The sequence below is a fragment of the Genypterus blacodes genome, unplaced genomic scaffold, assembly GCF_046128005.1.
Source record: "Genypterus blacodes isolate CSIRO-AG114 ecotype Tasmania unplaced genomic scaffold, CSIRO-AGI_Gbla_v1 ptg000044l_1, whole genome shotgun sequence".
Lineage (NCBI taxonomy): Eukaryota > Metazoa > Chordata > Actinopteri > Ophidiiformes > Ophidiidae > Genypterus > Genypterus blacodes.
The window spans coordinates 2,833,347-2,856,359 of NW_027466857.1; the positions used below are offsets into that span (position 1 = coordinate 2,833,347).

Below are 23,013 nucleotides of genomic sequence, written 5' to 3' on the forward strand. Positions count from 1 at the left end.
GATACTTTACTTGTCAGGTCACATGCAATTCAAAATGTTTATCACAACTTGAAATTTGTCTTGCACCCTGCCAGTGCACTTTCTTGGTCCAGACGAGGACTTAAACCGACAACTCTCCAGTTCCCCGCTGAGTCCCCTATGGACTGAGCTACTGCCGCCCCCAATTGAGCCACTGCCACCCCCAATTAATTGTTGAGTTAGATTTAGTTCTTGTCAGCTGACTTGTAATGAAAAGTTTTAATTTTGTTTTAATTTTTGGTGTGGGTTTGTCTACATTTGAACACCAGTTTGTACCTGAAAGTAACTTTACTGACATGCTGCATTGAACAGATAACTGTCCTGACAATAGTAAATCCACCTAAGCACAGGGTTCAATCAAAGAGGTTCATCATCTAGTGATTTTGTATGGTTTACTGTCAAAAAGTGCTGACACATGCCAATTACAAGTTTCCAGAGGCCGAGGTGTCTTCAAAGAGCATACTGATTATATGAAAACATGAAAAAACTGCAAAAACTTAATTTATTAATACAAACATGATCAACATGATGAGACAGAATGGACACATCCTAGCATCACAGGACAATTCAGTGCACACAAGCCTGTGTCTGTGGCACGGGCATGCAAAAAGAATTGATCTTACAAGGTTCACCAAATATGGGCTTAAAAACTCAACCTCACACAACGATGCTAGGATGCTGTTTAGAGCTGTTTTACTCTTCAGAGCCCCTTCTGGCTGGAACTGGTCCAAATTCAAATTAGGTTCATCCACAGAAACTCTCAAAATTTGGCACAAACATCAGAAGCAGTGATCTTTACTTTACTGTCTAATAATCTTAGACCTCAGCCTGGCCTGAGGTTCACCCACATACACAACATTTTGTTTACATGTGGTCCAAATGGAGATGAACACGTTTTACATTTGGAATAGGAAGTAGGGTATTTTGGATTTTATAGGGTTTGAAAGTTTGAAATACTCCTCTTAGACAGTTCATTGGAGTTGTACCAAAAACTCATCATGGTCATGAAACTATATTGCGATGGAATTTTTTATATCTTCAATGGTGTTGACATGGCAATATCATCTATTACATGATATGCAGAGAAAACTGGTAGTGAGAGATGATGATATTTGAGGTGCTTGACATGCAAAAAAGCTCACAAAAAAGCAGTGGGGAGCCCTACTTTGTATCAAAACCACACATCTGGGTTTGTACTGGTGGCTCAATAGTGCTCAATAGTGTATGTTGTGGGCACTCACACAGATACACCACGTTTGGTAGGCATGTGGGTGTAATGACAATGTGAATGAATGAGGAATGAGGTACAATGAATGAACTTTTTGTTCCCATCTGCACCTATTAGATCTGCCCAACAGGATTGTGGTCTTTTTGAATTTGGTGTGTTTTCACCCTTTATCCGCTGACACAATTACACTGTCATCATATAAACAACTTAATAATAGGGAAACCAGACACCAAGACAATCAACACATCACCTTCAAACCACACCTACAGCGACTCCCACATACTAAAACACACCCTAAACATGATAATGCATAGAAAAGCTTGTGATGTCATAGTTTAGGTGGGCGTTCTCCTGCATTCTTCTGTAACAGCATCACCTTGGCATCAGGACCAAACTTTTCAACTTTATAGCAAGGACAATGAAACTACAGATGACACAACTCATATAATGTACACATGCACAGCTGGTAAAAGTGTGTAAACGTGATTGGTTTATTTACCAAAGACTTACCTTTCTCAATGAAATCCGTGACAGTGAACGAGTTGCTGTTTGTGTTTTTGCAGCTTCCTCCATCGTGTCCTGATGTTTGCAGGTTTGCTGAATTATCTGAATCTTCCTTCAGTCCAGGAGAGCTTTCTACTTCGTTCGCTCTTTTCGATTTGCTTTTGTTTTTCTTTGAGGACATCTTATCAATCAAAGTCTTCAGCACGTGAAGGTGTAAACATGTGTAAACACGGAGCGGTGCAGAGAACTTCCTGGTTTAAAGTTTAGCCCCGCCCCATTACCGTATAAACGGTGATATTTAGCGTAGTCTTTACGACAGCTTTAAATAAAAAGAAAGATAAACTGTAAGAAATGTATCAAATCAAATTAAATTAGAATTTTTCAGTAGAAAATATCACATTTAGGAACATATAGCTTACTTGCCTTAATTATTGTTCCATTCCCCTGTGTTGAGGAAAATGTAACGCGAATCTCTCTTTTGAAATCTTGCAATTAAAGCTCTACTACGTTATTTGACAACATAGATAATTTATGTATCATACTTAAAGCTATGACCATCAACACTAGGTTGCACTCCTCTAGTCGGCATAGCAAAACACATCATATAGGGTTTTGAGTGTTTTTTCCAGGTGTTACTCTTCCTTCACCTGTTAGTATTCACAAGGTTCTTTTCGCCAGGAGACTGTGACGAAAATAGCCAATCCGGAGGCGGAAGTATCGTTCAGGCGCACACGTGACAATTAGCAGCATTACGGTATTTACGCAACTGCCTTTGCCGTGTTTTACGCAACACAGTGACTGCCTTCCTGTGTCGGTCAGAATTTGAACAAACGTCTACATCAAGTTTACTCTATAGAGGGAATATTGTGTTAAAATGGCTGCCGCTTCATTTGGTTTTAACTTTTTGCGCTTCGTGAGAAACAGTTTCCGTCCCACACGCGCCTTCTCGTGCGCCGTATGTCGTTCCCAGCTGCACCGAGTCGAAGGGACCCGAGTGCTCACCGGGAGAGTGGACCGGTTCGGCGGAGTGACAGTGGACCTGGCGGACAGCGACTTACCGGCGGACATCAGTGAGAGTTCGTTCAGCGGCATACTCAAAGGTTAGAATTGCAAAGATCGCTCGAATATAAACAAATATAAGTAATGTTTTGATTTGTCAAGGACAATACTCATTAATCAACTGTGAAACTGCAAGAACCATAGTCAGCCAAAGTTGGACAGATGATAAAAAACCGTAAGAAAATATATTAATATGCCAGATGAACTCTCAACAGAGTCAAGGGTTACAGGGTTACAGTGATATGGATTATTCACAGTGAGTGAGCACAATAGCAAAGATAACAATATAAATAGCTAACAGTGAGACCAAAGTCAGCGAGATAAGAGATGAGACATCACACAGACACAGACCACAACAATCAATTAATAGTAACAGTTATGACTTCTCATGAGTGCATACATCATCAGCTTTACATGTGACTATTACACAGGCCGGTTCATCACACATGCATGCAGGCTTTGGGTGCTATAGAGAAATATGTACAATTACCATAATGATTGACCAAGACTGGCTTCCTGTCTTGCAGCACCTACCCAAGTTTAAAAGCCTCCACTTCACAGTAATAATAACATCTGAACACTCTGAGATGTTATATTAGATTATGTTCAAGTCAGTGATAACCATGCAGTCTTTGTTATCCAATACCCAAAGACGATAGACTTCTCCTTACAGGGTTCTGAAGTATTTGTAAGCCTTTGCCTTAACACTTATATGCTACATTATGAATGCACAGAAAGCTTCACTCCATTCATCTTGTTTATACTAATGTCTGCCGTCACCCAAAGGCTTTGGGCCTTCAGAGGTGAAGTCCTTATCAGTGATGACTGTTTACTTTAAACAATAGCGTTGTTGCAGGAATGATCAAGGGTGCTTCTTTCTCTGTGCCATTAGAGGAGGATTCATTTTGGACTAAATAGGACACACAGTTGCAGATAATGTTATATATCCTGGAATACACTCAAATGCAAACATGGTCTTAAATGACCTGTAGTGCTTCACTCTGCAAAGTATGACTATGCAAAGTAACTATTATTTGTTACAGTTTATGATCAGATGGCACAAGGTAGCACCAATTTACATTAAAGGACAGAGTGGGACTTACAGAAACAGCTCTATTTCTTTATTTATCATAACTAACTAGCAGATATTATTTTCAACACCTCCGGAAAGGCTTTCAATGCCTTGCTCAAAGGCATAATGACAGTGTACTGTAGAATAAAGGATTGCTTTATTATTAGGTCCAACCAGCATCCCTACATAAGCAAAAACGTGGTTTGAAAATCATACCATGTAGACTTAAGACCCACCACAGTTGTGTTTCACTCCCCAGATTCTGTGGTCCAGTGGAGCGAAGAGGGGAAAGTCGCTGTGTGGCTCCAGGTTCCCATCTCACTGAGTCGATGTGCCGCTGCTGCCTCCGCTCATGGCTTCACCTTCCACCACGCCAAACATGACCACTCCATGTTAGCGCTGTGGTTGGGGAAAGGGCAAAGCAGGATGCCGGGGTTTGCAACTCACCAGATTGGAGTGGCAGGTACACACACACACCTCTGATGTATATGTGTCTCATCTTTGTTTGCAGGGTTGCTTGAGGTTGATGTCCGGTGTTGGAAATTACTTAGTTACTGCTACTTTTTCTCAGTAGCTGGATAGTAGCACAGCTATTTTCAAAAGAAAGTAGCCCTTGATTAACTTATCATTATTTTCATTATTTGAGGGGGTTTCAATGAAGAGGATTGATGTGATCCTGCAGAACATTGGCATAGCTTCAATGTATATTGCTACTATTTCTCAGGCCCTTAACCTTAAGCCCATTGATTAGTTAGTCATCCTCGGGCCCTTCACAGTAAGAGCATTAGTCAGTGATAGTTGGAGCTCTGTCTTACTTATCTTACTTCTGATGGATTGAATGCACTGGCCACAGGCTCTTTGGACTCACACATTTACACACAGCAGTGATTCACACTGGCGTCAGGCTGAACAGACAGGCTGCATTTATTTCTTAATATAAATCACGGGTTCAGTTTTTTGAAACTATTCCTAATATGATAACTACAGAGGCTGGAGGAGACTTGGCAGAAGCTTCAGCAGTGCTGTAATGAAATGAGAAATAAAAAAAACGATTCAAAAATCGATTCAAAAGAATAGAATTGCAATTTAAACCATTTTTATTATTTTTTAATTTTACCTACTGACCAGGATGTACACTGGTGTCCAAATGTCTGAGCCCAAACAAAACAATGGAAAGTTATGACACGCGAAATGAAGAGGATTAGATTAAGATTCAGCTTTGCTGAAACTGGATCAGTTGAATATAAAGCATGATCAGTCAGACCCACATTAGCTCCCCCCTCTGCGAAGGGTGGTAATATAATGTAATGTAAGTCTCTTTGGATAAAAGCGTCTGCCAAATGATCGTAATGTAATGTAATGTAACCACACCATCAGAAGACCAATACAAGGAGCAGCAACCTCATCACAAGTACAGAATGGGCTGAATAAAGAACGAGAGACTTGTCAGCAAAAGAACTGGGAAAAGGGGGCTGCATGGTAGTGATCTGAAAGGACTAGCAAACTTAATGAAACTAAACTACTTCACAGAAAGGAAAACAAGGCCAAATGCTTGGGGGAAAAGTCCTATTTACTGATGAGACAAATTTGAGATCTGTGGCATTAATAGCAGAGTTTATATCAGGAGAAAAACAGGAAGGAGATTGTTACCACATCAAATCAATCATCATAGTGCAGCAGGATATTGACCCAATACACAGCTCACACCCTTGAGAGAACTATTTGAAGACACAGGACGAGTCAGGAGTGCTGGCTGTCATTGACTTTCCTCCAATTTGTATTCATTCAGAAAACAATGCAAAATAGAAGCCTTTTCACTTGTGGTCTCAGACTTTTGGACTCCACTGTATGTAATGGATCATGTATTGTCATTCAGTTATAAACATGGAATTTAAGCCCAACATCACATTGACTTTAGTCTGCTCTAAGTTCAAACTTGCCCGGTCAAAAACATATTTTTATCACAAGAAGTTCAGTTGAGTTCAGTGTTGTTGTACTTCATGTCAATTTGTGTGTAAATCACAAAGTTACTGTTTTTTTTTAAGTTTTTGTCACTATGAAACTTTTAAAATCGTCTCAGTATGTCAGTCAGTCTGTGGCTGAAGGTCCAGTGTCTGACATAAATGCAGAAAAGTTGTTATGTTGCCTCTCCCTTTAAAGAATTGCACACCTCGTTGTTAGACAAAGATGCCGCCGCCCCAACATGTTGCTAAACAAATTCATGGCTATAATGCTGTAATTCAAGTGCATTGAAATTGGGATATACCAATACTAATACCAATTTGCAAACAAGCTATTTTGTATATTTAAAGAACAAAAGCAGCATAACTAGCAGCTCTGTTTATATATTTGGTCATTTTGTCTTAAAAGCACTCAAACACACTGAAGTAGTATCTACCACATTACCATTTGGTGTTTACCTCATCAGCACTAGACATGACTCAAGTTTACATGGTTTTACTTCCTTCCATAAATCTTATTTTTAAAGCTGAAAAGGCCATTTGTTGGTTTTCCAGCGTTGGATTGGAATTCCGTTCTTGTGAAATGTAAATGTGCAGAGGAGCAACAACACACTCAAAGCTGAAGCCTAGATATGCCGTGCTAGTCTTCCATTTGTCCACCAGAGGGCAGACTGCTGTTCATGTCTCCCATAGAGTGGAGGCACTTGGAGCATGTCAGAACATGTCCAGAGCATCTTTCTGTGTAATATTGGGTCTGAACCTGCCAGCGAGTGTTATCAGTCACTGCATAATAATGTCAACATGTGATTGACCTCATGGTTTCCTGTCAGACCATCAGATCATCTAGTTCAGGGGCCACATTCATCTCAATTTAAACTCAAGTGGGCCAGACCTGTAAAATCATAGCATAATAGCGTATGGTGGGATGTAAATGGACAACTCTGCGTTTTCCCTTTATTTTAGTGCAAAGAAGTTCAAATACATATTGAAAATATAACTTTATTTTTACAAAACATATTATGAACAACCTGAAATGTCTTAAGAATAATAAGTGCACCTTCAACAATAAACAATCATAACAACACACTATATATAAAACAACTTACGATCTTTCAAGGAGATCTTAATGCGCAGAAAGCCGTTCACAGATGGAGTATTGTGAATATGAAAGAATCATTTACTAAAATATCAGAGAATCTATTTTCGGACTTAAAAAACAAACAGGAAATTGCTTAGAAAGTTTGAGCCTCTTAATACAAAGACCCTCAACAGATTCACCACATTAATTCTGCGGTGTGGTAATGCATCCATGGCGGCTTAGCGGTTAATACTTTTGCCTCACAGCGAGAAGTTTGTGGGTTTGATCCCCGACCACGGCTTTTCCGTTTGGACTTGTGTGTCAACAGTTTTCTTTCTGTTTTTTCTATAATTTCATAAATGCAACAAACGACATTTCTTTTATAAAGAATATAACTATATATAAAACGTTATATACTGTGTTATCTTAATGTTGAGAGCCATCTGCCATCAGTGTTGTGCCATGGCTGCTACTCTTACTAAAACACTGTGACCCTAGTGGACAAATTAAGAATAGCAGTTTCTTTTATTGAAAATGTGCAGTTAATGTCTTTTAACTTTCACACTTTATGTAATGGTTCTGACTTGCCCAGTCAAAGAAATATTTTTCACACAAAAAGTTCAGTGCAGGTGTTATTGTCAATGTGAGTGTAAATTGAGCCTTTCTTCACAATGTTACTGCAAATTTTTGTCACTATGAAACTTAAAGAATTGTCTCAACCGCAGCAGGTCAGTCAGTCCGTGGCTGTTGGTCCAGTGCCTGACATAGATGCAGAAAAGTTGATGAGTTGGTGTCGTTGTTGTTGTTTGGTGCTGTCCAGCACTGAGTCTCTCACTTTAAATGATTCCTCCCCTGCATGCAGAGAGTGGCCACCCCAACATGTTGCTGTTCAAATTCATAGCTATAATCCTACAATTGAAGTGAATTGGAAATTGGGAAACACTAATGTTACAACCTTGAATTTGCAAACAAGCTATTTGGTGTATTTCTTTGCTTAAAAGAACAAAAGCCGCATCAGTAGCAGCTCTGTTTATACATTTGGTCATTTTATCTTAAAAGCACTCAAATGCAGTGAAGTAGTATCTACCACTATACCATTTGGTGTTTACCACATCAGCACTAGAGGTGACAAATGTTAACATGGTTTAACATCCTTCCATATATCTTATTTCTAAACGTTAGAAGGTCATTTGTTGGTTTGCCAGCATTGGAATACCTTCATTGTGAAATGTAAATGTACAGAGGAGCAACAACACACTCAAAGCTGAAGCTTAAATATGCCGTGCTAGGCTTCCATTTTTCCACCAGAGGGCAGACTGCTGTTCATGTCTCCCATAGAGTAGAGGCACTGGAAGCATGTCAGAACATGTCCAGAGCATCTTTCTGTGTGATTAGGTCAGCAGATTCCACACTTCTTACCAGAGTTGCATTGTCTCATATCGGAAAACAAAAAAACAGAGACACAGAGAGGTCGGCTCAGTCGCATATCAGTAAATGTACGAGTGACCTTGGTTTCCAGTCAGACTATCAGGTCATCTAGTAAGTCCAGCTGTTCCCAAACTTTTTCCGTAGGGCCCCCCTGTTATAGATCGGAATATTTTCGCGCCCCCCCGTACGGCCCTGCCGATAAAAAACAACAACCAGGCCGAAGAGTTGCGGTAAAAACAGACAGACAAACCTGATAACACAGGATACAAATACAGTACATGGAGGAATAATGTTATTTGGACGCTCATTCTTCTGCAGGAGACGAAGAATATTGCCTCATTTATTTGCCTGAGGCCGTACTTATTCATATCTCTCCTCTTCTGATCCCGCATCCCGCACTTTGGGAACCACTGAGTTGATCCAGTAATTGGTTCTCTAGCTGCTGAGATTTCAGGGTTCAGTTTAATACAGATGGGAAAGTAATTTATATTTCCAATACTAATGGTTTCAATTACCCTGAAATATCATTAAAAGCAACAAAAAGTTGACAAAACAGCATCAGAATCTCAGGCTACATTTACACCTCCAGGCATGAGTCAGGTGAGCTAATGCTTTCTATCCTCACATGTAGCACATATCAGATATACATTGTGATTTTAACAACAAAAAGGGACATGGAAATTAATATTCACAGAATTTGGCCGCATATATTGTATATTTGAAAATGAATCTAATAATTAGTTACCGCAGCCAAGCAAGAACCCTTACATCTTGGTGCTGATCTTAATCAACAGGAGATTTTAATTTATTTTGTTATTATTGTGAGGTGTTTTTTCAATATTTGTGTCAGTTTCTCCAATAAAAATACATCTCAATTAAAAAAAATATTTGTGTTAGCTTTGCTTTCTCGAGTAGGTACTGGCTAAGTATTGCTAATGTTTCTTAACAATTCCACTTTTGCTACCATAGTACTGTCTCAGTTATGTTAAATGCATCCATCTAGAATTGAAGCCTGTGTTTGAGTACAAACAAATCCAATATAAGCCACTTAAAAAAGATGTCAAAAAACAGATTCAGGCAAAAACCAAAGTGGAGTTTGGTATGCAAGACCAGTCATGTAAATGTAGCCATAGTAGCCAGACACTAGATATCGCAAAATATTACTGTGAACGTATAATCATCTAAAGCCAGTAAGCCATTGAAAAAAATAGCGTGGTAAAATTTAAGGGGGAACATGGAACATGTTCGTGTTTGTGGCTCAGAAGGATCTGTAACCTACAGTGATTAACACTCTTGTACTACAAACCCACTGTGATGATGACTTGTGGGATTTTTTTTGTCTCATAATTCTTATTCCTTTTTTTCTATCCTCCTCTTTTTGAGCACTTCATTCCCAAGACTCAAGGCAACTAATGATAGCCTCCTCTTTGCAGTAACCAGGCCTCCTCCTGCGAAGCGCCATATGGCACGCTGATCGGGAATGACATCAATTTCCACTTGGAAATCCAAGTTGGGGCCTTTAAGACGACCCATCCCTCTTTACACATCTGTGACATTCATTTAAGGAGGCTGGGGCCGGTCAGACGCAGCGTCGGAAAAGAAAGTGCCCCAGTTCCTTCCTCTCCTCCTGAGCTGTCAGCAAGAGCAAATAGCTGCCTTTCTTAGTCACAGCGCGCCGAAAAAGGAAAACTGCTCAAACACAAGAGAAGAATGTTAAACACACCAAACTGTTACAGCTATAAAACGAGCACAGCTGACTCACCCCCTGCTCTGTTTAGACTGGTCAAATGATTGTGCTTTTTAATATTCAACCCAAATGCTTAAGACTGTGATGCAGTGGTTTTAAGAACGTATATGCTGGTAACCCCAATCGTGGTTATGAACATATTCAGCACCAAACCTCTTGAAAACGGCTGAAGTCGGAACCTATTTAGACTCGGAGATCAATATCATATCAGCTGATGAGGAGTTTTACTTTTGCACAGTTAAGAAGAAGACCTCAATGAAACTGGGACGAAATCCAACATTGAATGAACGTTTTTGGGAATGAGATTATGTTGAAAAATAAATAATTTAAGTGGTTGTGCAATGATGCCACAAAAGTGAGACGAATTCTGTTTTTTTTTGCACGAAAGGGGCAGCAACTGAAAGTCCCTTTATTAGATTTGGTAAGCTTATAGAAGCTTATATTATGTTGAAAAATAAATAATGCCAATGATTACAAATGGGCTCAGAACCAATCAGTCGAGCCCCGTATTTGACCCTGTGTGGTTTGCAGTGCTGTACACACAGGATACTGGAACTGGAGACACAAGTACTAACCCAGTATTTAAATCATTGTCCATTGTGGGTTTCTCTAGGTGCAGTTGTTGATGAGTCCAATGGAAAAGTTCTCGCCGTTCAAGACAGAAACAAGGTATTATTTCATCCATCAAATATGGTGCTCCCATAAATAAAATTTCCCTAATATTTACACCTCTTCCTGTGTATAAGTGTTTGTATTCATTGAACTTAAGCTGCATAAATGAAACACACTTTGTCTCTATGCTTTGCTCATGTGAATAGAGTGTAAATCAAGAAGAAGTCAGTCAAGATTTGCTACTTTTCCTCAGGATGTTGGAGAGTTTTTTTAAGAAAAAGTTGATGAAACTATAATTATCATTTTATGCTTTATTCTCCATAAATCCATGTAGAAGTTGTGTTGTTTAGCAGAAATAAGTTGTAAAAAAAAAAACATTTCCTTAGGGATCTGGGAGGAACTTGGAAATGTGTTTATTCAGTATATGAAATTGTTGTTGTTTTTTATTAGGATGGGCATTAACTCTCTGTGGTGATGTTTAAATTTTTCATTTCCTGTTCTCAGATTCTGAGCTTATGCGTCTGCGTGATCCCTTAATCTTAGTGTAGGATAGCATTTCTTTAAAAGCAGGTTTTGGCTCTTGAAAGCGTCACTCCGTCTCTGTAGATTACTGACTCATGGAAGATCCTCCAAAACTTTCATTTTGGACTCTAAACATCGATCATACAGGGCATCAAATCATTTTGGACTTCTAAACCTACTTCTCTCTCAGGGTGGCTCCACACAACATTAGTTGACTGCAAGCCAACACACTAAGGCCGGTGTTTACATGGGCTGAATGCACTCACACAACCTTATGTGTGCTGTGTAGAGCACAGAGGCCTCCTGTAGCACTAAAGTCGGTAGGAGATTGACTTACAACGGGCCTCTTGAGAGAAACTTTGACACGGTTCTGGTTGCAAATGGCCAAAATGAGAGCCACTCTCTGAAAGAAATAACACATGGACTTGCAAAGTGGTTGTGCAATGATGCTTCAAAAGTGAGACTAATTCTATGTTTCAATGATAAAAATGTCACTAAACACGAAGAGGGCAGCAACTGAAAGGCCCTTTATCAGATTGCACAGGTTTATCTGATAGATTAAATGCACTCAGCATATGTCAAACGTTTTGTTCTGCTGATCCAGCATCATTTTAGCCACACATTGCATGTTTAAGATAAGATAAAACTTTATGTATCCTGAGGGAAATTGCCAAAAGACTTGTCAGGAGTGGGATTTGAACCCACGCCTCCAATTGGAGACCAGAAGTCCCTTTGCTCAGGAAGGCAAACACCTTGAGTCTGGCGCCTTAGACCGCTCGGCCACCCTGACAGCTTGAAATGTTTGCAGACTTATTTGTCTACAAACATTTGACTTATTTGTGAACGTTTAGTGATGCCATTGATTGAGATCTAGATTGAATGTGGATTTTCGCTAGATAGAATAGAATTACCTCTATTGATAGTCCTTCTGAGGATACAAATGCATTTAGACCTGCGACCAATGCAATGTTGGGAGAGTGGGGAAAAAAACCCTGGGCCAGATCTGCCTCCAAACCACATTTACCTACAGAATTTAACGTGTTCGTTACTTTTTGAGATGTCCTGCTAACAGAAAGACATGTCAGACACAATCCCCATCTAAAAAAATGTATCTCCCATTACAGTAAAGCAGGTCTGAGTAGGACATTGACCCGTCCAAGGAAAGCAGAGACTTAAGAGAGTATATTTTGCGTCTTGATGGCTTTTGTCCAGAAGCAGAGGGAAATAATTAGTATCCTGGTGAGGGGGAGTGTGAAGAGTGCTTTATCTTTCTGCCTCTCTGTCCTCCTTCTCCGCCTCATCTGGCTGTTTACTGGAAACGGGCTTAATAACAGTCAGGCCCTTGGCAGTAAAGAATCTGGCAGGCTAAACCAGCACAGAGCTCACACAGGGTTACAAACTTCCTGAAACCAGGGCATTATCGCCTTCACATCAGCCCGAAAGAGATGGTTTCCTCTAATAGCCATCCAAGGACAATGTCACAACAGTTTGGGGAGGATTCAGAGAGAGAGAACAGTTTGGTAATGTAACATAATCCAGCAGCGCTTTGGGATTATCATTCACACACTTAACTGTACGACTCCTTTGGGGGCTGGGATGTTTTTTTATCATAGAAACCACACAGATTATAGTTACGTAAAGTCTCTTTATTTCATCCTACTAGCACATTTGCAAATCACTCCAAACATGTAGCCTTTTGTACACAATACACAGAAATAAATGCCATTTTCTTCATAAAGAGGATTTGCAAAATGAGGAAAATCTTAACTGTAAATGTCATTTCTGAAATAACAAAGCATCGTATACAAAATTGTAAAGGTACCTACAAAAATATATATAAACAACAACATAATTTAACCAGCAGCATACTGTCATTAAATATCAAGGAAAAGTGGTGAAACAGTTGTGGAAGATGCACACTTCACCACACCAAACTTCTGTCTCTAGACTCAAGCACTTTATAAAACACATCCAACAGTCTGTAAGTATGCTCACATCCGAGCTCTCCAACTCCCCTCACTTGCATAACACACAAAAGAAGACTAATAATTTAATGTAGTACTGTCTTCATGTGAGATATTGCCTCTGTTTTTATTAAAAACATTAAAGCAACAAATGAATTTACACTGCGTGAAAAAAAAGTGAAGTTAACTCAAGCCATTGGCACATTTTATGATTCAATACAACCCTACGAAAAATAATAATTTGCAGTCTACATAATGATTTTCTCTAAGATACATTTACAGCAGTGCCATCTATCACAATTAAAAGTTCCATTTCAACTCTTTTCTTCCATTTCAGACAAAGAATGCTTGGAAGTTTCCTGGTGGTTTGTCTGATCCAGGAGAAAACATTGGTGAGTCAGAAAACTAATACAGTACATACAGCTAAACCCTTCCATTTTAGTAATATGTTGACTTAAAGTTTAAAGAAATACATTCATGTGGATTGTACAAAACAAAGGCACATGATATACGCAAAGAAATATAGATCGACCAGCTGTCTCTTCATATTCACCTTTAAACATTTTCAAAGCAGCTTCAATATAATATATGTGACCCAACCCAAAGAGCAGCGTCAAATGTTTGTATTTATAAAAAATATATATGTATTCTCCCTTTTCCCCCCAGATCTATGAAACAGTCTTACAGGAGAACAAAAACAAAGCCCGTCCATTTATATATTGAATACATTTTTCCCAGGTGCCACTGCAGTTCGTGAAGTCTACGAGGAAACCGGCGTTCGTTCGGAGTTCCGATCCCTGCTCAGCATCCGGCAACAGCACAACCACCCCGGCGCCTTTGGCATGTCGGACATGTACATCATCTGTCGACTGAGTCCGCTCACCTACGATATCAACTTCTGCACTCAGGAGTGTCTGCGCTGCGAATGGCTGGACTTGGCCGAGCTCGCCAAGACCAACGACACCACACCTATCACCTCTCGCATAGCCAATCTTCTGCTGTTCGGCCTTGAGAAGGGATTCAACAAAATCGACCTCGCCATGGAGGAGCTTCCTGCTGTATACTCAGGGATGTTTTACCAGCTGTACTACAGGCAGCTTCCTCCGACAGTAACATCCTAGCAAACCCGCGTGTGTAGTTTGCACCTGGGCTGACAGGGTTAACATATCAAGCTTTACTACCTTGACACACGAACGGTGCCATTATTAGTATTACTACTAATACTTGAAGTTTATTTATGACTGAATTTATTTACACAATAACTGTTACTTGAGATGTGATGCAATAGTTTTCACAAACACTGTGAACAACAAGCACATTCACTCTATGGTTTGTGAAGAACAGCCACTATGGTACCTGCCAGACCACCTGCCAACCATTTTATGTCCACAGTAAGTGTTGGGCCACTCTTTGGTGGCCATTTTGGAAGTCAGTACCTCTTGGGCAACACCAGTTATGAGCAGCTGCTTTAATTTCTCTTTTGTTTTCTTTATTATTCTATTCATGAGGTTTTCCCCACTAGGAGGTGCTAGTGCAGCGACACACCACCTTTTCCCCCCACCCTTTATTCTACAACAAGGCAGGCAGTCCAGCAGACTTGAAGTGACGAAAACCCCTAAGGGTTATGGTTAGAGTGGAGTTATATCGCCACTATACAGCCATATTCATTATTAACAATGAAAGAAGTATCTTATTTCTGTGTCACCTAACAGCAACTGACCAATCACATCTGTGTTGTTGAAAAAAGAGAATGCTGCAGCAACACTCTAAACACAGCTAGTGATGTTTGATATAAAAACGAATCCTCCTTCCATCCTCTGTTACCTGTGTATCACTGTTTTTTTTAGAATGGGGACAAATGGAAGCTGAGTTCAGACAATTAGTTAGCTAGCTAACCAGAAGCTACAACCTCAGTAACCATAAGCCAACCTTGGAAGCATAGCTAAGGTTAATGGCTAATGTTTGCAGCTTTAATTAGACATTTTCCAAGTCACCCAATGAGATGTGTGATACTTAATTCTTGCACCACACCACACAGGCTAGTGTTAGCTTATTTCTCACGCTAGCTCTCACTGTAATAGTTCAGCAGTTTGTTAATTGTTTGACGATAACACTGTTGCTAACATTTGTTGTTGTGCCATGGTTAAATTAATCGGTGGAGTGAACACACACTCATTCCTCTTGGAAAGCACAAAGTAGTATTATCGTTATTACTGTCCTTAAACTACACAAAACCAGTACAGTGGCAGTATCACATGACACTGACAGAAGAAAAATGTCTATTGGTTGCCTTGTTAAATTGGCCTGTGAGCTAGCAAACAGAGTCAAAATCAGCTTTTTTTTGTCAGTTCAGTTTTGGTAATCTTACAATATTTAAGCTAGCAGTGCAACGCAATATTTGGACACTTTTCATAATGGACGATCTGAGTTCATCTTAAAGAGGAGACGCTCAGGAAGCTGATCTAAGCTATGAAGTGTTAAAATATTTGATAGTGCAAATGAATATTAGGTTTAAGTTTGGGATTTTCAAACTAGCTTTTGTAATATAAGTGTCCAAATCTCAGATGAATTTATTATCTCTTGTATCACCTCAGATATTGTGTGATCACTTGCTTTCTTGAAACTTGGCTTATGACTGAGAGCATCTACATCTAGACACCCTTTAATGAAATGCGGCAACCAGATGAGGTTGCTGGTTTGAAGCTCAGAGAGGGAAACCTGAATGATGTGACAATGAACAGTGATATACTGTCATAGAGCTAAGGCTCTGCTGAGCCAGGCGACTGGCTCCAAATGCTCCAGTGGAGCAGCTGGTTGAGCAGTAAAGGTCTGCTTTTACTGGGAAGCAGCCAGTTATGAATGTGTGCTTCTATCTGAAAGTGAAACAGGATGCTGCTGGAATAAGTGCAGGCATGTTCAGCAAACATTCTCAGGATTTAAAAAACGCATAAGTAAAACACAGAGGTGGAAAGCATCACAGCTAGTTTGGGCAATGTTGATGGAACACTTAGTCTTCATTGCCATCACATCTTCTCGAGTCTCCTCTTCCTCCTTCCTGCTAAACAGCTGCTTTTCTCCCAGATTAGCATTTAGAGGACATTGGGAGAAACAGAATGGCCTTCTGACCTGGTCCTGTTTTGCTTCCGGACTTGTACTGGCCAGTCCTCTTCAGAGCCACATACATGTTGGGGTACTTCCTGGAGCGGTAGGTGTTGTAGTTGTTGCTTTCGAGACGCTCCAAGAAGTAGCATTCGTCTGTTGCTCGTCTCTGTAGAGAAAGATACAGTAAATATATATGTGGAATGTTCAGTTTGATATACTTTCGGCTAATCTCTTCTTCAACAGGGGTTTGGGAAGACTGAAAGGGGGACATTGACCTTCTGCTTACAGTGTAAGGACAGTAAAGGACATCCTGCCAACTCAATACACAGACAGTTTCTCATTAACCTACAATCTATATATGTATGCACAAGCTGAAACAAATCTGTACAAATGTAAAGAATAAGTTATAGGGCTGTGCAGTATTTCAACAAAGGGAAATTGAAACATTAATGTTCTACATCTATTTAAAAAAATACATGTAGAATTTTATACAACTTGTCCTTGTATTTTATTACAAATCACAACTAGTATGTCGTCAAAAACTTAATGTTGCACATATTTTGCAATTGTGTGTTCCTTTTATACAGCAAACATTTATTTGTTTATGAAATTGTTGAAACTGAAATGGTTGCTCTTTTAAACAATGAATTTCTGTATAAACTCACACCAAGAGATATGAATATAGGACTTTGAATTAAATGTATTAAATACAACGATATAATAAATTGCAATTACAACAAGGACACATTGTCACTTCATGCTTCAAAAGCAATAGCAAACAAATATTTATCTACTACCATTACTACTACTTAAACAGTTGAAGTAGTAGAAATTCAAGTAAATATTCTGGATGGATGAATTTCTAAACGTCTGAAGCTGCAATAGTTTTAGTAATTCCGGTCCACATACTAAGGAGGAAATGCTGCCTGTTGATGACATGAACTGTGGACGAGCCTCCACAACCACCAAACTACAGGTCGTCACACTCCTTACACTTCCACTACAGCAACAATTAACATCAAAGTAACTACTGAACACACAGGTTTACTGTACTGTTGGGGACTTAAACACTACACTACACTACAACACTGAAAGCCGTTGGGTTCTTATTCATGTTCTGTCCAAGGCCAATGACATACTGTACTATATCATACATGTCAAGGTCTTACTGTACAAAACAACGCATACACTAGTTTTCTTTTTCTTTCGTGAAACATCTGATCAATGAAAATCTTAATGATCTTAATCTAACATACTGCAATTTATTTAGTGGCAACCGTATTTCAGAAGGTAAACTAAGTGTGTGTGTGTAGATGTGTTGCTTCTACATACAAAGGTATACTACCTAAATGCACTACCTTTTGGAGTCCAGTATAGTGGTACAACATAGTGCCCTCTATTGCAAATGACTTACTTAGGCACCAGAAGGCTCACATCTGCTGTCATTATGTCTACATGTATCAGATACACCTGGAGAGCAATGAGTGCAGCAATGTGCTCCTCTTGTTGCAGCAGTTCTGAGTATCACGTTTACAGACAGACAGACACTGTGGTGCATTAGCCGCAAGAGTCACAAATGATATACTTGTTTCAATGCCAGTCTTACATGCTACAAAATCAAATGTGAAGTCATACAACTTAATATTGTTTGTGTTTCAACATTTAGACCCCAGTGTGCCAGTGTTGCCATGATTGTCTGCCATGGCTATCATGACGGTTGCCCAAAGCAGCTTGGCGGAGACAGTGCTAGTATGGAGGATGACACTGAAGAATGGAAAGAAAGACAAATAGTCTAAGTAATTTGTTTTTGAGGGGAGACGCCTTGAAAATCTATACAGAAACTTAAATGTGGTCAAAATTAAAGGAGAAGTGCAGAAACAAGAAGATTTTGTTTTTGTTTCGCCGCTCATACGTGAAGTTCCAACATCACTTATTTCCCATCGGTATCACTGACAGAAGGCACCAGTTTGTGCCTCTCACGTGATGGTTGATATATTTTTGCCCTTTTCATTGGTTACACATGAGTCACAGATTTAAGCTGTTGTTGATCTTAACCTTTCAAAAACATGTCAAATAATGTTGTATTATACTGTATATATAATATTCTGCCATCTGCCTCCTTAAACAAAGCAGCAGATTTGTTTTGGAAATTTGACAAATCTCTCTGCTTGTGTTGTACCACACCAGTAAACTGTGAAGATGAATTATCTTATGATAGTCTTATTTTATGAATGATTTAATATGAGTCTTTTTATGAATGATTTAATATGAGTCTGAATCTTCATAATTCATTTAAACATAGTTTTGGTTAAGTTTCTTAGCTGAAAGACAAGGGCCCTTTTGGAGGTACAGTACGTCATGTCTTGTGCCCATCTTTGATAGAAAAGTTCATGTCCGTTCCCTCATTTTCCAAGGTTGTTCTTGCATTTTTGTGTAAGGAAAAAAAGCGAGTTTACATATATTACTTGCATTTAAAACAAACTGGGGTTTTGGTTATATAAATCCCAGTCAAACTCACAAATAAGCCACAGTTTGGGAACGAACCTGTGACCTCTATCTTTCCCTATCCCACATCTATAATACCATTATTATTATTCATCATTTTGACCTGGCTCAATCTAACGTCTTGGGGATACCCAAAATCTAAGCGCTGACTTTAACGTACAAGCCCGGCCAGAAAAACAGACGAGCTAATTATTTCCCTTCGCTGAGGGAGGATTTCTTGTTGGTGTGACTGTAAATATTTGGTTTCCAAAACACTGCAGCCTAAGTGAAGCACATGACACAGCGCTGGGGTCCTTTCACATTAACCAGATCAGTGTTCAGTATAGATGTTAAACAATGGTCCCCTCAACAGTTTCAGTCAATGCAGTTTGATGATTTCACAGCTTGGCATTTAATAACTCAAAAGTGAAGCGTCAACTTACCGCTCCAAACAATCGGCCATCTCGGTTCATTGCCAGGTATCGGTTAGCACAGACCCCTTTGATGACCACCTCCCCCACCGAGGTTGCCTGGAGTTGAAGTTTTACTGCAGAAGAAAGATAAACGTTGGTCAGCCAAACAATCTGAAAGGGAAATCCTAGTTTACATGGCGGGTTGTGTAATCAAGCAGATAAAGCAAGCGTAAACAACAGCAGATTCCACAGAAATCATTATCTTTCCGGTTGTCCACGTTGGACTCCAGATGCAAAACAGGAGAGATCTGCTATCTGTGACATTTCAACATTAATAAATCATTACTGTTATATATCCAGATAGTATGAGATATATATCCAATGTTGATACTTGAGTATGATGCTCTTTTTCCACAGATAGATCTGCTTTCTATCTGCTGATTCTTTACGCCTCAGCTTACAGTGGCAGTTGCTTTGTTGGCACCATTGGTACACAGTATCTCGCGGTACCTGTTGGCCTCACAGACGTATCAAAATCATCTCCAAAAGCTGCTTGCCAACTGAGCCCAACCATGAAAAAGGAAAGAGGCCTCAAAAGGTGGATTGGGGAATCTGTGCAGAATTAATTCACATTAAGAGCTCAGATGATCATGCATCTGTCTGCAGTTAAGCTTTCTTCCTGTTCTTCCCTGAGAACATGCAGAATTCTGTGTGTTCTCTTTTGTGCCTGATGTTGTGGGCCTGGTAAGCCCTATGAGACATTGTATGTGATATTGGTCTATAGAAATAAAGTTGACTTGACTTGGCCCGGTGATGTAAGAGCAACAGCCTCGGGCAATGTTGGGCAATACTGTCAGTAAAAGCAGCGAGCCAGTGGGGAAAACACACTGATCCCTATGTTATCAAAAAGTCCCATCTAGCAAAAGCCTCACAGGATACTTTCTCTCACTTAAACTTCCATCTCTTCACTGGCAGGTATGTTGTTACAGCATTAGGCTGGCAGGTTCTGTCGTAGCTTTAACAATAGCTCCATTGAGGTAGCAGAGTTCAGGTCAGTGTATGAAAGTACTGTGCCAAATAGCAAAAGGATTAGTCCTGATTAGAATTCCTATTTATGACTCATTTATGCTCTGATTTGGTTCCATGTTCCCACCTGTCAAAATAGCAGGACATTGCTGAAGAATCCTGTCCATCCATATTTTTATTGACCAACTTTCTCACATCATCTGAGCAAAATAATGACAATAATAACAAAAATCAATCAAAACACTCATTTCTCTCTTGGGAGCTGGTTCATACATACAGTATGTACCAGATCATGCTGCATTCTGGAAATTCTTAGATGAGGCAATACTCCTCAATGTGTTTCCAAGGAAAGAAGTCCATTGCATGACTCCCTCCCTACTCACGTCCGCTCTCAGTTACTGATGCAACATAAGACACATAATCAGTGATGCCCAGTATCAGTGATTATTTTTATACATGACTATTTATGTTTTTAAGGCTTATTAAACACCAGTGACATCTTCTAGCAATGTAGCAACAGATAAGATATATTACTTATCCATCAGTTATTCAGTTTGGCTTGCTTGAGAAACATTAAAAAACATTTCCTAACCCTAACTCTAACCAAAACATTTCTATTTTTAACTATATTAATTGCTTATTATATTCCATGATAGATTGTGCTTATATTATTCAATGTACTTATACATTTATTGACCTCAAATCTCTATCAAAAACAAGGATGTGAGAAATGAGGGATTCTGTGGTGTTGAAGTGTGTGTTGTGCCGTCTTGTGTGACGTAATTCCACACAGCAAGCAGTGTGAACGTCTGTGACTCAGCTCGGTGATCTACGTTTCATAAAAACATGCGTATCCCATCAAAACTCCCATTGATGGAGCGAAGTTAGGATGTACTGAAACGGAATGATTCTACTTTCCATAGGCAGACCTCCACACATGGTCCAGGGTCATAATGTGGAGAGGAGTGGAGAATAAACCACAGTGAGCTGGAAAATTCAATTCGTTGCTCCATGGTTTTGACTTTAACTGGTATTTCCCTGTTGCATATTTAAAAAACAGCATAGAGAATCTTTGTGTGCCCTCTGTAATACAGAGAGAGAGAAGAAAGGACTGGAAGTACTTACTGTGGGGGTCGTTCTTCTCCCGGATTCCATCCACTCCCCCATCAGACTTAATCCTCAGGAAGAAGCCCCCGTTTTTACAGTACAGCCTTTTGGGGTCTTTAAAGGTCCCGGGAGGAAATCCGCCGCCGCCGTCTTCAGGTGTAGCGGGAAGTGTTGTGATTTCTCCCGTGGCCATCTCCTCCTCTTTCCTGCTTCCTGGCTACTGCTTCGTCTCCTTCCTAAGCAGTGCAGGAGCCCCACCGTGGCCTCCCACCTCCCACTAACTGTTCTCTCCTCCCCTCCTCCGCAGAGCTTCACAGAGACTGGTTCTGCTTAACCCCAGGGGTCAGTTTGCTTGAAGACCCCTTTTCAGGACGGCAAGGGACCTTTTTAGGACTCCGAGTTTGGCTCCCACCTAATGGCAAATATCTAAATCTACCATTTGTAGCAGCGTATCCCCTGTTGCAGTGCTGGTAGCTGCTCTGTCGGTGTACTCACACATGTAGGGGGGACGCATGCGGGATCCCCCTCTCTCCCACTCTGCTCACACTGAAGTGTTTAAAGCTGGGCAGCTGGCTTAGATCTATGCAAGGCTTTCCCCTTTGGGCCTCAGTCCGCATGCGCTCTAAGAACCCAAACATACACGCACACATACACACGCCCACTAACACTCATTTATCCAACAGCAGCAGTTGAGAAATGAGAGGAGGGCAAAGGAGCAGCTTGGCCTGTGTCACTGAGACCCTTCAGAAGGCTAAAAGTAATTCGGGCAGAGCAGCCATGAGAAGAGAGCCAGTGTTTCATTCATTCACTCACTGCTGCTCACAGCATGAGAAGAGAAACACTGGAAGAGCCTGCACAGCCACCTTTAATGAGCCACAGTGCTACAGAGAAGAAGGAACGAACATTGTATTTTTATAACACTTTGTTATGTTTGCACACATAACACCTTTGCATGGCATTATTATATGTTGCAGAAGTGTAATAACTCTTCTACAGACAGACAGAGTACAATGTTGGCTTGAAAATCTTATAGCTCCATTTTCACTATTAATGTGTCAGATTGAGGGTGGCACGGTGGTGCAGGGGTTAGTACTTGTGCTGCACAGCAAGAAGGGTGTGGGTACAAGACCAGGCTTCCTCCCATAGTCCAAAGACATGCAGGTCATTTGGTGACTCCTAATTGTCCGCAGATGTGAGAGTGATAGCCCAGGTTGTATACAATATATAAAGTTTTATGTGTAATGTTTGAATGAATGAGTGAGTGAATTTATTATATATTCTCAGAATAGAATAGAATAGAATAGAATCTTTATTGGGTCAAATCACAAACAGGGAAATCTGAAACTTGTCTTGCGTGCCCCTCTTACACACACATGCTGTAAAAAGCATGTGTGTGAGTCAAGTCAGCGCAGGGCAGCCATGATACGGCGCCCGTAGAGCAGTGTTAGGGGTACGGTGCCTCCCTCAAGGGCACCTTGGCAGTGCCCTGGAGGCAAACTGGCAACTCTCCAGCTGCCAGTCCACTTTCTTGGTCCATACAGGACTACCCTCCGGTTCCGGTTCCCAAGCTGAGTCCCTATGAACTGAGCTACTGCCGCCCCTTGAGCCCCTTGAGCCCCTCAGCTTCCTAAAGAGAAAGTGAATCAAGGATCAGTAATGGAAAAGAGCAGAACTTGTTCTTTTTGTTT

At 40.2% G+C, this 23,013-nt stretch overlaps 3 protein-coding genes and 1 non-coding gene across 5 annotated transcripts in view; 1 reads left to right on the forward strand and 3 right to left on the reverse strand.

Annotated features, from left to right (window-relative positions):
- afg2a (AAA ATPase AFG2A) overlaps positions 1–1,992 on the reverse strand; it is a 102,015-nt gene extending 100,023 nt beyond the window's left edge. For both annotated transcript variants that reach the window (XM_076149193.1, XM_076149192.1), the window contains exon 1: positions 1,757–1,992. In XM_076149193.1, the coding sequence (XP_076005308.1) occupies positions 1,757–1,931 (175 nt within the window). In that variant the 5' untranslated portion in view covers positions 1,932–1,992. The remainder of the gene's footprint in view (positions 1–1,756) is intronic.
- A 544-nt stretch (positions 1,993–2,536) lies between these two features.
- On the forward strand, positions 2,537–14,924 carry nudt6 (nudix (nucleoside diphosphate linked moiety X)-type motif 6). Its single transcript, XM_076148978.1, has 5 exons — positions 2,537–2,850; positions 4,141–4,344; positions 10,709–10,764; positions 13,531–13,585; positions 13,932–14,924. The coding sequence occupies exons 1-5, from the start codon at positions 2,625–2,627 to the stop codon at positions 14,312–14,314; spliced, it is 924 nt and encodes a 307-aa protein (XP_076005093.1). The 5' UTR covers positions 2,537–2,624; the 3' UTR covers positions 14,315–14,924.
- Positions 11,910–12,019, reverse strand: trnal-caa (transfer RNA leucine (anticodon CAA)). The gene is made up of 2 exons: positions 11,982–12,019; positions 11,910–11,955 (listed from the first exon to the last, which is right to left on the reverse strand). It is a non-coding gene; the product is annotated as a tRNA-Leu (tRNA).
- fgf2 (fibroblast growth factor 2) lies at positions 12,855–21,899 on the reverse strand. The gene is made up of 3 exons (XM_076148979.1): positions 21,344–21,899; positions 19,223–19,326; positions 12,855–16,461 (listed from the first exon to the last, which is right to left on the reverse strand). The coding sequence occupies exons 1-3, from the start codon at positions 21,516–21,518 to the stop codon at positions 16,276–16,278; spliced, it is 465 nt and encodes a 154-aa protein (XP_076005094.1). The 5' UTR covers positions 21,519–21,899; the 3' UTR covers positions 12,855–16,275.
- Between the last annotated feature and the right edge of the window lie 1,114 nt (positions 21,900–23,013).

What these genes read in the sequence shown, in the direction of transcription:
- nudt6 (XM_076148978.1), top strand. Translation starts at nt 2,625, where the DNA reads ATGGCTGCCGCTTCATTTGGTTTTAACTTTTTGCGCTTCGTGAGAAAC. An exon ending in TCACCAGATTGGAGTGGCAG is followed by an intron (nt 4,345 to 10,708) that starts GTACACACACAC and finishes GGGTTTCTCTAG; the next exon opens with GTGCAGTTGTTGATGAGTCC. An exon ending in CCGTTCAAGACAGAAACAAG is followed by an intron (nt 10,765 to 13,530) that starts GTATTATTTCAT and finishes CTTCCATTTCAG; the next exon opens with ACAAAGAATGCTTGGAAGTT.
- fgf2 (XM_076148979.1), bottom strand. Translation starts at nt 21,518, where the DNA reads ATGGCCACGGGAGAAATCACAACACTTCCCGCTACACCTGAAGACGGC. An exon ending in GGAGAAGAACGACCCCCACA is followed by an intron (nt 19,327 to 21,343) that starts GTAAGTACTTCC and finishes TTTCTTCTGCAG; the next exon opens with TAAAACTTCAACTCCAGGCA. An exon ending in ATGGCCGATTGTTTGGAGCG is followed by an intron (nt 16,462 to 19,222) that starts GTAAGTTGACGC and finishes CTTTCTCTACAG; the next exon opens with AGACGAGCAACAGACGAATG.